This window comes from Notamacropus eugenii, chromosome 4, assembly GCF_028372415.1.
Source record: "Notamacropus eugenii isolate mMacEug1 chromosome 4, mMacEug1.pri_v2, whole genome shotgun sequence".
Classification (NCBI taxonomy): Eukaryota; Metazoa; Chordata; class Mammalia; order Diprotodontia; family Macropodidae; genus Notamacropus; species Notamacropus eugenii.
Genome location: NC_092875.1, coordinates 95,786,889 through 95,800,794, shown reverse-complemented (window position 1 = coordinate 95,800,794; position 13,906 = coordinate 95,786,889). Strand labels below are relative to the sequence as shown.

General features: G+C 36.5%; 1 protein-coding gene across 2 annotated transcripts in view; it reads right to left on the bottom strand.

Annotated features, from left to right (window-relative positions):
• Positions 1 to 13,906, bottom strand: part of AGO2 (argonaute RISC catalytic component 2) — a 155,853-nt gene that overhangs the window by 76,504 nt on the left and 65,443 nt on the right. For both annotated transcript variants that reach the window (XM_072602980.1, XM_072602981.1), the window contains exon 2: positions 9,102 to 9,300. In XM_072602980.1, the coding sequence (XP_072459081.1) occupies positions 9,102 to 9,300 (199 nt within the window). The remainder of the gene's footprint in view (positions 1 to 9,101; positions 9,301 to 13,906) is intronic.

Below are 13,906 nucleotides of genomic sequence, written 5' to 3'. Positions count from 1 at the left end.
ATTTATAAAATACAAAGCCCATACAGTAGCTGTAGAAAGACCATTACTTCCTCATTCCCCCACCCCAAGAGTATAAAATGGGTGTTCTAAGAGCACAAAAACAGATAAAAAAAACCCTACAGAAATATTTATGCAACAAGTAGACATGATTACTTCACTGGGCAAGAATAAAGGCAACTAACAGGTATACAGCATTGATCTGTCAAACATAACTGGAAGTGGTTTACCATGTGCTAACCACAAGGGAAGGAGTCTAAGAAATAGCTAACATCTAAGAGTGTAATCGAAACACCCTTCATGGGTGACATACGTAAACTCAACCAACAAGATGCCAACAAAGAAATGTCAAACAAAAGCAGATTTGTTTGCAGAACCCAGAGTCTGTGTACCAATAGAAGACATTGATCACGTAGATCACTGATGCCCCAAATTAGAGAAAGGACATCCTTAAGAGCATAATTTATCCATTTGAAAGACGCACTAGGCAGTTGGTGATACGGGACAAGAGCTTGGTACAGAGACTGGGAAGATAGATCTGGAAGCCATCTACACAGAATTGATAATTAAAATGGATGGAAATGGATGAAGTCACCAAGTGAGAGCAAGTAAGAGATGTGGACAGGGAAAGGGGCCTTGGAGTACACTCACAGTTAGGGGGTGGGTGATGGATGATAATCCAGCAAAGGAGCCTGAGAAAGAATTGTTAAGACACCTAGGAAGAGGAAACCTAGGAGACAGACAGCAGTGCTATGAAAGCCCAGAGAAGAGAGTATCCAGGAAGAGAGAATGATTGTGCAAATGAGCAAGCGTTGGGTGCGGGGGTGGGGGGGTTGGAGAGAGAGGGAGAGAGAGAGAGAGAGAGAGAGAGAGAGAGAGAGAGAGAGAGAGAGAGAGAGAGAGAGAGAGAGAGAGAGAGAGAGAGGGAGGGACACAGTAAGATGTTGTAATTGGTAATTCTGGAGGGAGTAGTTTCAGTACAATGATGAGTTAGGAAGCCATGTTGCAGAGGATTGAGAAGTAAATGAAAAGAAGGAAGAGCCAGAAATTAAAAACAGCTTTTTCTAGGAGTTTATAGTTTGGAAAAGGATGAGGCATTTCTAAGATATATAGGAAACTGATTTGAATTTATAAGAACTATTCACCAACTGATAAATGGTCAAGGATATGAACAGGCAGTTTTCAGAGGAAAAAAAAAATCGAAGCTTTCAAGAACTCAAGAAAACTGCTCGAAATCACTATTAGAGAACTACAAATCAAGACAACTCTAGGACATCACATCATAGCCACCGGACTGGAAAAACTGACAAAAAAGGAAAACAACAAATGCTGGAGACACATTAATATACTGTTGACGAAGCTCTGAACTGGTTCAAACATTCTGGAAAACAATTAGAAATTATGTCTCAAAAGCTATTAAATTATATATAGGCTCTGACCAAGAACTACTACTAGGATTCCAACCCAAAGAGATCAAAGAAAGAAGAAAAGGACCCATATGTAAAAAAAAAAAAAATACTTAAAGCAGCTCTTTTTGTGGTGGCAAAGAACTGGAAACTGAGAGGGTTCCTATTAGTTGGGGAATGGCTAAACCAGTTATAGCATATGAATGTGATGTATACTTTTGTGCTATAAAAATGATGAAAGGACAGTTTCAGAGAAACCTTGGAAGACTTGTATGAACTGATGCAGAATGAGGAGAGCAGAACCAGGAGAAGAATTCAAAGAGTAACAAAAATTTAAAGACAAACCACTTTGAAAAGCTAAGGAACATGATGAATAACTATGATTCCAGATGATACATAATGAAGAATGTTAAAACTTCCTGACAGAGAGAGGATGAAGTCAAGATGCAGATTGAGACATAATTTATATGCCTAGCCTATGGGGAAATGTGTTTTGTTTGACTGTAGATACTTATTAAAAGGGCTTTATTTGTTCTATTTTGGGGATGGAGAGGTAGATAGAAAAGAAGGTGGATTCTTGTTTGGAAATGGAAGAAAAAATGAAAAAATTAGGACAATAATGAATGGAAGATAGGATCTACAAAGTTTGGGTGGTGGGATTTTTTTTAAGTGATAAGGGGAGACAAAGTCAATCCCTTCATCAATATGACTTCTGATCCCTCTACCCCCTCATGGTTCTCCCAGGATATCACCCCTGTTCTGACTTTATTTTCTTCTCTACAAAATTTTGATCTTATAATTAATCAGTTCTAGTTTACTATGCCTCTTATTTTAGAATAAGTTCCACACCTCTCCCATGTTTTGCAACCTCTCCAACCCTTAATTACTATCCCTACCATGAAAAAATGCATGGTTGATAAAGCATTTATTAAAATTTTATTTATTACCATGTGCCAGGTACTATGCTCAGCAATGTGAGATATACAAATATATGTAACCAGAACAGTATATTGTCTCCAAGAATTTTGTTTGTTTGCTAGTTTTATTTTAATGGTGGACAGGAGAAAGGAAAACACAAAGAGGAGCTAAGAGGAGGAAGAAGAAGCAGTGTAAGGATATGGTTTGGAAACAAGTAAGATCTGAGTCCTGGTATAGTGAAGATAAAATGAAAGCTCACCTATTAGAGTTCAGCATTCTAGGGTCAAAGTCCAAGGACCTGGTGGGATGTCAACAGGCATCTGTCTCTTGTTTTTTCTCAGGTAAAGTTTGGCTCCACTACACACTTCTGTTGTCTAATCTCAACTAAGCCTTCCTTTCTACAAGTTAATCTTTTTACTTCTCCCTAATTGGCCATTCCTTCTTTCAATCTTCCTATATCATTCCCTCCACCCACACTCAGCAGAGGACATTGTTAAAATAGAGACTATTTGCTGTTTCTTCTGTTCCATTCTATATCTAAGAATCCTTCGTTATTATTCCCCATATCTAAGGAAGGAAGGAAGGAAGGAAGGAAGGAAGGAAGGAAGGAAGGAAGGAAGGAAGGAAGGAAGGAAGGAAGGAAGGAAAGAAGGAAGGAAGGAAGGAAAGAAGGAAGGAAGGAAGGAAGGAAGGAAGGAAGGAAGGAAGGAAGGAAGGAAAGAAAGAAAGAAGGAAGGAAGGAAGGAAAGGAGGGAGGGAGGGAGGGAGGGAGGAAGGGAGAAAGGAAGGGAGGGAGGAAGGAAATAAACATTTAAAAGTGCCTACTATGTGCCAAGCCCTGTACTGAGTGCTTTACAGATCAGATATCATCTCCATTGATCTTCACAACAATCCTATAAGGTGCTATTATGATCCCATTTTATAGTGGAGGAAACTGAGGCAGACAGAAGGTAAGTGACTATTCTAGTGCCACAAGGCTAGTGACACTAGTGTAATACACTAGTCTGAGGCTGGATTTGAACTCAGGTGTTCCTGACTCCAGGTCCAGCATTCTATTAGCTGTTTCTCCAGGGCTTCATCCTTGGATTGAGATAGCCTTCCTTCTACCCAAGCTCAAATCCCCTCTATTCTGGTGTTTAATTCCATTCTCTCCCATCTTCTCTTCCAGCAACTTGGCCTCACAATCATTTTCTCCTTCTAATCTTTCTCTCCCTATTGACTGGCCCCTGCCCTGCTGCCTATAAATATTCCCAAGCCTCCATTTTTCAGAAATCTTCCCCTGCTTCATGGTGCCACTCCTCTTCCCAGCCAAACTCTTAGAACATTCCTTGATTTTGTCTCTCAATTCCTTGTCTTCTGGGTTCTTACACCAACCCTGTCAGGTAAGTGCTATTATCATTCCCATTTTTTACAAGATAATTCTTGATAAGGAAATTGCTTTAAAAAGAAGTTATACAAATTGCCCAGAGATACACTGCTAGTAAGTGTCTAAGGTGGGATTTGAAATCAATTTATCCTGACTCCATTCAGGGTGCTACCTAGCTGCCTCAGTACACCAGTGACTTGAGTTCAAATGAATGCATAACACAAGTTAGAGAAATAAAATAAGACAGAACCCTGATGAGTCACACCCTGTTCACTATTCAAACAAGTTAAGGTAGTGGCTCTAGCCTAACTCCAAATCCTAAATTTACTTCAGGCCCACTCCTACCCTTGGCCCTTTTCCCAGACTCACACCTACACCAGTCAGTCATTAATTTTCAAAAGACTGTTGACTTCAAAGCCCTGAACTAAGTCTTTGGACCTAACTCTGCTGTCTCGACTGCCTTAATTTTGAACTCTAAGATGATGGAATGGAATTAAGCATACACATTCACTGTCCCCTCTCTCATGTTAATTTCTGACAGAAATACAGTTTTAATGACTTTTATTCCTACAACTTTCCAAAGCAAAATATTATTTCCTGGAAACTATATATTGACTCTCTTAGTAGAAAGTAAGCTCTTTCAGGGCAACGACTGTCTTTTTCAAAATTTTATTGGCAACTCTTAGTGCTTTTCCATTCCTTCATCTATTAAAAGAAAAATTTCTGCTGTTAACTTCATTAAACTTTTTGAGATACTATACACTAAAAGGATAAATTTTAACGTAGGTTATGATAATTTGAAATTTACATTAAACAAAATCTCATAAAGTTCATTTCAATATATAGTCACCCCAATATCTTTCTCCCTGTCACAAAACAACGAACATATAGGAAATGTCATTAAAGAAAGCTAAAAGGCACAATGTATAGAGAGCCATGCCTTCAACCATGAAGACCAGAAAGTTCAAATCCCACTTCAGACACTTACAAGTTGTGTGACCATGGGCAAATCACTTAACATCTCTCAGCCTCAATTTTTTCATCTGTAAGACAGGAATGATAACACTTACCTTCCAGGTTTGTTGTGAGAATAAAAAGAGACATTTGTAAAATGCTTTGGCAAATTTAAAACAATACGTAAATACTAATTGTTAGCATCCTCCTCCTTCTCCTCATCACATCATAAATTCTATGAGGTCAGGGACCATGCTCTAACTAAACCCTCTTCCCTAGCACCTAGCATGTTAAATTACGTACAGTAGGAGTTTAGGACCTTAAAAGAAAACTCAGTTGAATTTGGGCTCAGATACAGACATATTCCAATAAGAGTCAACTTATCATTGTTAACAACAATAACAAAATAACAATATAACAATAATAGCAAGCATTTATATGGTGTTTGAGGTTTGCATGGTACTTTACAAATATTATTCCATTTTATCCTCACAAAAACACTGAGAAGTAAGTGGCATTATTCCACATGCAAGATCCATTAAGGAGAGGAACCAAGTCATATGCAAATTGTGTTTCACCCACAATGTTTATCACAGGAAGTGCTGAATAAATTTTTCAATTGAATTGGAGTTCAGGAAGGGATATGATTTTCCAATAAGGGTCTGACTAGATTCATAGAAACTGAGAATTAAATGAACCTTAAAGATTATTTATTTTAATTTTCTCAGTTTAGGAGTGCCAAGTAGTGGTACAGGCAGTACTAGAATAAGGATATACTGCTGTTAACTTCTAGCCCACTGTCTTCTTAAAAAGGAGATTAACTCCTGGGTGCTATATTCTAAACTCTTTCAACAGACTCTAACAGAAAGGTCAATCATAAATTGATGATACTGAAAAACTTCATTTAAAGATTAATCAGTTATTTTTAACTATTGAGGGCACTGCCATTTAAGTCACCCAGTTTTGCAACTTTAGAGTCATCTACAGAAATGTTTTTTCCCCCAGGAATGGAAAGAATTACACATATAAGATTTTCCCATATGATCATAAATATTCGGACACTCCTTATCTTGCTCAATTTGGCAGAGGAAAGTGAGAACAATTAAAAGGCATTACTTTTATTTTACCCTTCATGAAAGTCCTACTAAGATAGTAGGACTTTTAGTCAACAAGCATTTATTATATCACACATTTCCTCATTACATATGGTGATGACCTGGGTTTGCCAAAGACTAAATCAGAGACATATGAATTCTTACATGTCCTACCCACATGGAAAGGCTTTTAGTGAAAAATCACTGACAGAATATTTAATGTCTTAGCATTACTAAATTCTGAGAAGCTTTTCACCCAAAGTTTTGCTACCTCACAAACTCCTAAAGCAACAAGTTATGGGTGGTAGGGGAAGAAAAAAAAAAGAGAACAGAAAAAAGTGGGAAAGGGGGAGAGAGAAGAGAGGAATGAAAAGAGAAGGAAAGAGGAAGAGTAGAGTGGGAGAAAGAGAGAGAAACAGAACCACCACTGAGGTATGATATGGAAGGATTTCAATCTATTTCCACCAACACCTATCCACAAGGATGACTGAAGTAAGGCGTATCCATTGTCAAATGAGTGAGGTAAAAAAGCTGATATTAAATTGGTGTTATCTTTATTTTGCTAGCTTCTTGGCCTCCTTGCCAAGGGCTGCATTAACACTACATCCAAAAAACATGTGGTCTCCATGTCCTGCAGGTCTAGAACTTTAGTGCTCAGGGATGAGGACTTGGAAAATTAGCCCAAACAAGAAAAACAGGACAGGAAATAGACACTAAAGAGCTAATTTAAAAATCTCTATCAAACAAGAAAACAAAAGAGTAATCAGCCTCAAAAATATTCTCTGACTTTGGGATGCATACTTGGAAAAACAAATTAGGATCAGAAAGTAACTTGAAGAATATGCAGGACTCAGACATGGAAAATTAATACCATAGAGAAATTGTGCATACCCTTGTTGGCTATCAGGTACTTCTTGTCTGGGTACCCTGTCTCTTACTCAATATAAGGAAGACTCATCCAAGTATTCTTTTTGCAGAACTATTGAGATGCTTAACTACTGGTTCTTTGTGTTCCATCAGATTTCACATTCTAATGTTACAAAACAAGAACCTCTAATCTATCTTTTTAAAATGTTTATAATAAGTCACATTTATATAGAGCATTTTATGGTTTGTAAAGTCTTTTCCTTATTGCAGAGAGATGGTGGATGTTTGTAGTCTGAAGCAATATCACTTTTAGGTTAGACGTGGCATGAAAAATGATATCACCAAGGACATATAAGACAAGAGAAAGGAGCCAAATCAAACAGTGCACACAAAATGTTAGGGGCACAACAGAAAGGCAGCCATGGAGAGTAGTAACAGGTACTAGAATCACAGAGGTTGAGAAAGTATGGAAGGATTTTGGTTTGCACTGATGATGATGACGATGATAGCAGCTAGCATTCATTTAGCGCTTTAAGTTTTGCAAAATGCTTTACATATTATTTCATTTGGTCTTCATAACAATATTGTGAGGTAGATGCTACTAGCATCTTCATTCTGAAGGTGAAGAAATTAAGACTGAGAGAGGGTAAGTAACTTTTCCAAGGTCACACAGCTAGCCAATGTATGAGGCAGTTGAAATCAGGTCTTTCTGATTCCAAAGTCAGAGCTCTACTCATCTTTCTCATTTAAAATCAAATATTCTTTCCAGTATCAAAGGTTCCCTTTTTTTTTTCACAACCACTGTCTTTTGGTGTTTTCAATTCAGGAAGTTATGCCCTTACACTAGGTGTCTCCACATCTTCTCCCTCTCATCTAAACTCCCTGCAATTTGGCTTCCAAATTCATCATTCCACTGAAACTGCCCTCTCTGAAGTTACCAAAGACTAATCCTTAATGTTTCTTTCTCAATTATCATTTTTCTTACTCTCTTGTAGCATTTGCAACTGTTGATCATGATTTCTTCTTAAATAGTCTCTCCTTCAATTTTTATAACACTTCCTAGATTTCCTCCAATCTGTCTGACCACCTGTTTTTTATCATCTTTGTTGGGTCACACCTAACATCTGCATGATATGCCCACTAATCTTGGTGTCCCTCAAAGTTCTGTCCTGTGTCCTTTTCTCTTCCCCTTTCATATTGGTGATATCATCAGTTTCCACAAGGTTAACCATCAGTAAAATGCAAATGATTCCCAGATCTATATATTCAGCCCCAGCTTCTTTCTCTGAACTATAGTCCTACATCTACAAACACCTTTTTGTCACCTCAAACTGGATATCTTGTAATCATATCAAATTCAACATGTCCAAATCAGAACTCATCATCTCCTCCCATCACCCCAAACACTTACCTCTTCCAGCTTTTCTATTACTGTCAAGGGGACTGCCATCCTCCCAGTCATCTAGGCTTACATTTTTAGTGTCATCTTTGACTGATTCATCCTATATATTAAATTTATTGCCCAATCTTGTCATTTTTAATATCTTTTGTCCCCTTTTCTCTAGTCACACAGACATCAGCATAGTAGAGGGCTCTCATTACCTCTTATCTAGACTATTCCAATGACCTCAAGTCTTTTCCCCAATCCAATCCATCCTCCCCTCAACCACCAAAGTGATTTTCCTAAAGTATATTAACCTCCTAATCAATAAACTTCAGTGGTTTGCTATTATCTGTAGGATCAAATACAAAATCCTCAGTTTGGCTTATAAAGTCCTTCATGATTTGGCTTTCTCCTATCTTTCGAATCTTCTTACATTTCACTCTCCTCTACAAATTTTTTGATCCAGCTACACTGCTTCACTTTGTGGCTCTTTGAACAGAATACTCCATACCTTGTCTGTCACTTTGGATTATCTATACTGTAATGCCTAATTCCCTCACTTCTACCTCTTATTTTCTTTGGTTTTCTTAATACCCAGCTCAAATTCCACTTTTACAGGTGACCTCCCAGTTTTCCTCAATACTAATGACTTTTTCTGAGATTATCTTCCATCTACAATATATACAACTTATTCATACCTAGTTAATTTCATTTTTGTGTCCCCATTTGAATGAGGGCAGGGATCATTTCCCCCCTTTCCTGGTATGGTAAATAACAACTGACTGAGTATTTAGCCCTGGATCTTAGGTGTCATTACATGAAAATAATTTGGCTAGGTAGGACCTATTTATCATATCAAGATGAACCCTCTAAAATAAATGACAGATTTCATAAAGTACTTTGCCGCTGAAAAAAATCATCACAACTGAAGACATTCAATTGAAAACAGACCTCCACAAGTGAGGAAACATTTTAGAGTTATCAGAATGACTCTTAAACTTTCTGGTAAAGGAGGAGAAGGGTCTTCTGAGAAATTGTTGCCATTACATGAGATGCTTTGGTTAAAAATACACTCCATTTCTAGAGTACTTGCTTAAAACTAATAATGGTATTACCTGTTAACTCTTCTAGGGCATTTCTCCGGCTTGATATCTAATTCATAATGGTAGATGTCAATTTTTGGAATGTCCATTTCAAAGAAATTAGCCTGTAGCTTGATTGTTCTCCCAGAAGTCCCAAAGTCTGGTCTAGGTGGAGGCTTAAAGGTATACGTCGCCTGCATTGGTGAGGGTGGTGTTGGAGGAGCTGTAAGTGCTGAAAAACAGAAAACAAAAACAATTACCTAGGGGAAAGTTTAACACAGATTATTATTCTAAAAAACAATAATTAGATTTAGTAATATAGAATTCATCTAGATCAACCCCTCAGTTTTATGGAGGAAGGAAAAATAACTTTCTTGATTTCATAGAATCCCACCTTTTCAAATGTTGGAAGGGTCACTTATTATCTAGTCCAGTTTCTACCTGATCAAGGAATCCTCAAGGTTGAAGTCTAAAGTTGTTTTAAGAAAAGGGAAGCAGCTTGGCCAGTTACAATGTACTGATTACCATAAATACAATATATATCTCTATTATTTTCTATTCTTCGTTTTACTGGAATTTAATATTTGAGAGAAAGAGAAGATGGGGGAGAGAGAGAGAGAATGTAGCATTTTTCATAGGACCATTAAGGGCAGGGAGGTAAACATATTAGAAATGTAAAACGTAAAAATATCCAACTTTCTTATCAACTATATTTTTATTCTTTGGGTTACTCTCCTTGGAACACCTAAAGCACCACATGGCTACCTGGAAGGTACAGAAATCAGACTCCTGTTACCATTAGCATTCCTATTGCATATGGATTAATGTGGGTGGCCCTATAAACATCAATCTTAATATACCAATGGTTCATAAAAGACATGACTTGTTACCTAGTTAAGTTCTTTTCTTCTACACTCTTATATTTACCTTTATAGAAATAGATTTGAGAGTTTCCAATTTTAAATATTAAATTGATATGCTTTCTAGAATCCCAGTTTCTCAAGAGTTGAAAGGGATATTATCTAATCCAACTCTGGCTCTGATATTTACTCTCTATGCCCTATGTTAAATCATTTCATATCTCTGGGTCTCTATTTCCTCATCTATAAAAATGAGAGGGTTGGGTAAATTGACCTCCAATAGCTGTATCTGTCCTAATTATCTTCTGAGATTTAGGAACAATCTCTCTCCTTTGAGATTTAGGACTACCTTAAGGATAAATCACTGAATCACAGGATTTATATCTCAGACATTTATGAAAGTATGTGAAGTAGGGCTCAGCCTCATTTCATGGGAAATGATAATAACTGCTGCACAATTCACAGGATAGTGTATAAATCGAACAATATAATGTACAAAAGGTGCTTACAATATAACGTACAAAAGTGTTAAAGTATTGCCCAAATGTCAGTTATTTTCATGATGAATAAGACCATCCCCTTTCTCTTACTTTACACATGTGGAAACCAAGGGCCATGGAAAGGGGAAATGATTTGCCTAAGATCACAAAAAAATGAAGTCTCAGAGTTGGAATTCAACCTCAGGTCCTTTGACTCCAGATGTCGTTACCTGTTTCCCCTGTGTCATTTTTGACAAGTCATTCATTATCTAGCCTCTGTGGAAACAATTCTGGTGATTTAAACTCATCAGCATACAAAACAGCACAGTCTCACAGCTCAGATTAGTGGGAAGCTATTGTGTCTTTTTACTAAACTTCTTGTAACTTATACCTCATTCAGTCCTCTACAGCAGTAGTCACCCATTTAGGGGCAAAGGCTTGGCCCCCTAAGGTTTAAGTGATCAATCAATGAGAGGGTGAGAAGATTAACTACAGTTGAGGGGGACTGTGGCCCATCTTCAACAAGACTATACTATTTCTTTAAGCATTCTCCAATTCTGACCTCTCACATGATTGAGGTAAAGAGCTGTTCAGGATTGTACTCTCAAAACAGTTAGAATGTTCTCCAATCCAGAGAAGCTGCTACATGCAAAATTCCTCATACCCACTTCCTCCAGTGTCTTTACACACTACTTCCCATCATCTCATGGCTACAACAGGAACCTTTCAATGGCAGGGAATAATCCCCTCGCCGCCTTATGCTTTTGGATTCTTGCTGGCATATCTTAAATAACACAGGATTAACAGACATGGACTGGTTATTATAAGCTCTAAGCCCTCTCTCTCAAACATTATTTCCAGGGAGAAATACTTCCACTCACACAGGTTTTGCAACCCTGGTGTTACTCACAACTCTTTGCTTTCTCTCACCTCATAGAGCAAATCCATAACATCACTTCCATCCTTTCCCTTCCCTTCTTGCCACCAACCATATTTCAGTCCCTATCACCTTTCTCCTGGGTTATTAAAATGGCCTCCTAATTGGTCTCCTTGTTTCAGTTCTTTTCCCACCAATAGCCATCTCCACACAATTGCCAAAACAATTTTCTTAAAGGGTAGGTGTGACCATATCCCTCTCTTACTCAATAAACTTCAGGAGTCTATATTGATTTTAAAACAAGGATATTTAATATTTTGTGTGTGTGAGTCTTGGACCCCTCTGGTAGCCTGGTGATGTCTAGGGACCACTTCTCAGTGAAATAATGTTAAACACATAAAATTAAATACATAGGAAGGCAATGAATAAAATGAAGTTAGCATCAAGTATTATTTCACAATGCTCTCATCCTGCTTAAATATCTATTTTGTATAAGTTTTACAATTATTAGTAACACATTCATACAATTTACAACTAAATATCTGAAGTGCTCAATCATTATTTTTTAGTGACCAGGATGCATAATCAAAAAAGTTTAAATATTACTGCTCTAAAGCTATACAAACACAATCTTTCATATAACAACCCTTTAAATATTTGAAGAAAGTGATTGTTCTCCCCCTAATTATTCTCTTCTCCATGATAAATATGTATAACTTTCTAATATAACACAGCTCCTATAATTTTCTAATACAACATGATTTCATATTTAATTTACTACTTTAGTAGCCAGACGCTGATTAACCATATATATCAAATATCTTAATCTTTTTCACTATTCATTTTGATTTTCTTTTTAAAAAAGGATCAACACTAGAGCAAGACAGTTTTCACTAAATTTTACTTAGACAAAATCATGGAAGGGTCAATCTGAATTGATGGAAAGGTGGTACTTTGAAATATTTTTAAAGAATCAAACTATTAGTTTCATATATATATCATAACTAAAACAAGAAGTAACAAAAGTGTTGTCAAGTGGAGAGACTGTTAACTTTGCATTAGTCAGGATATATTTGAAATTACCAGTACACTTTTATAGTATATATACAATATAGTACACTCTTTAAAAACTCTTTATCATCTAAGTGTCCCACAATTTTATACTACTAGTTTGCATAATGAGGCTTTTCTATATAGAAAGTACACATATAAACTAAAGCCCAGGTCAATTTTTAAGAAATACAAATTAGTAGAACTCAAATGGATTGTATTTCATAGTATTCTAAAGAACAAGAAAGTAAATGAAATAACTGAAGTTATCAAGCAAAACCCACCTAAATATATCTGTTTCAAAATAAAAATGATATTTTTTTAAAAGGCCAGTTTCATACATTTGCATCTTTAATCTTATTCTCAGGAAACAAAAGTTATGTACTAAAAATATTGCATGCTGTTCTCACGGTATTTCTGACCCAGCCAAATGCAGGACATCCGGAAACTACAGTTCACGAACAAACTTGCTATAAGAGAATCACTGACTGCACAGAATCTGCAAATGTCTTAATGAAGCTCCTGTCCCTTCAATAGTCACCCTTTAATATGATTAAAAATTAAATTTCACTCAAAATGATGTTTCCAAAAGAAAGATGCAAAACTAGATAACAGTTGTCCTTCTTCTTTTAGAACTTTAGCATGGAAAAATTACTCAGTCTAGAACACTGAATTGGTTGGTTAAGGACTTAGAATGATGATACTGACACCAAGAGATTTATTCATTCAAGTCTTTTAGTATCTTGCATGCACTTACGTAGATATTGTTGTTAACCAATTCCATCTGAAAATGTACCAGAAAGAGTAAGCTTCTTAGCCCCCTGCTTCTGCTAATGACTAGTTATGTGACCATGGTGACATACATAGTAGTTACACTGGGTCTGGGACATCTGAAAAATATGTATGTTCTGATAATTTATACATTGAAAACATATAAGTAATTTCATTTAAGTTTTCTGGACTCAGTTTCCACATCTGTAGAAGAAGGCTGATATCTCTAACACTTCTTCCAGGTCTAAAACTCCTATGACTCCCAAGTTCTTGTACTATTTATTGGAGACAAGGAAAACATTGAAAAGTTAAATAATGCCCTCTCAAAATGGTACAAGCAATAAGAACCATCTGAATAGGCTTTCCTATTGTCTTTCAGAGGACTGTGGAGCCTTATAGACCTGCCTTTAGAACAGAAGGGGGTCTATGAACATTTTTTAAAAAGATATTTTGATAACTGTATTTCAGTCTGATTGGCTTCCTATATAATCCTATGTGTATTTTATTTTATTCACTTAACAATATTCTGAGAAGGGAGCTAGAGTTTCACCAGAATGTCAAAGGACTACAGAAAATACAAAAAGTTTAATAATCTCTATTTAGAATGATGCTTTATTTTCTAAGGATCTTATGCTTATCCCTAAGTTGAATAAAAAGAAACTACATGGCAAACATCTGACAGAAAGAAACACATTTAATGTGGCAGAAAAAATTAAACTGAGCAAACAACTTGACCCAAATATTCTCTAACATTCACCAAGTGGTGGTGGGTGGAAACTTACCTGTTAATAATCTCTAGCC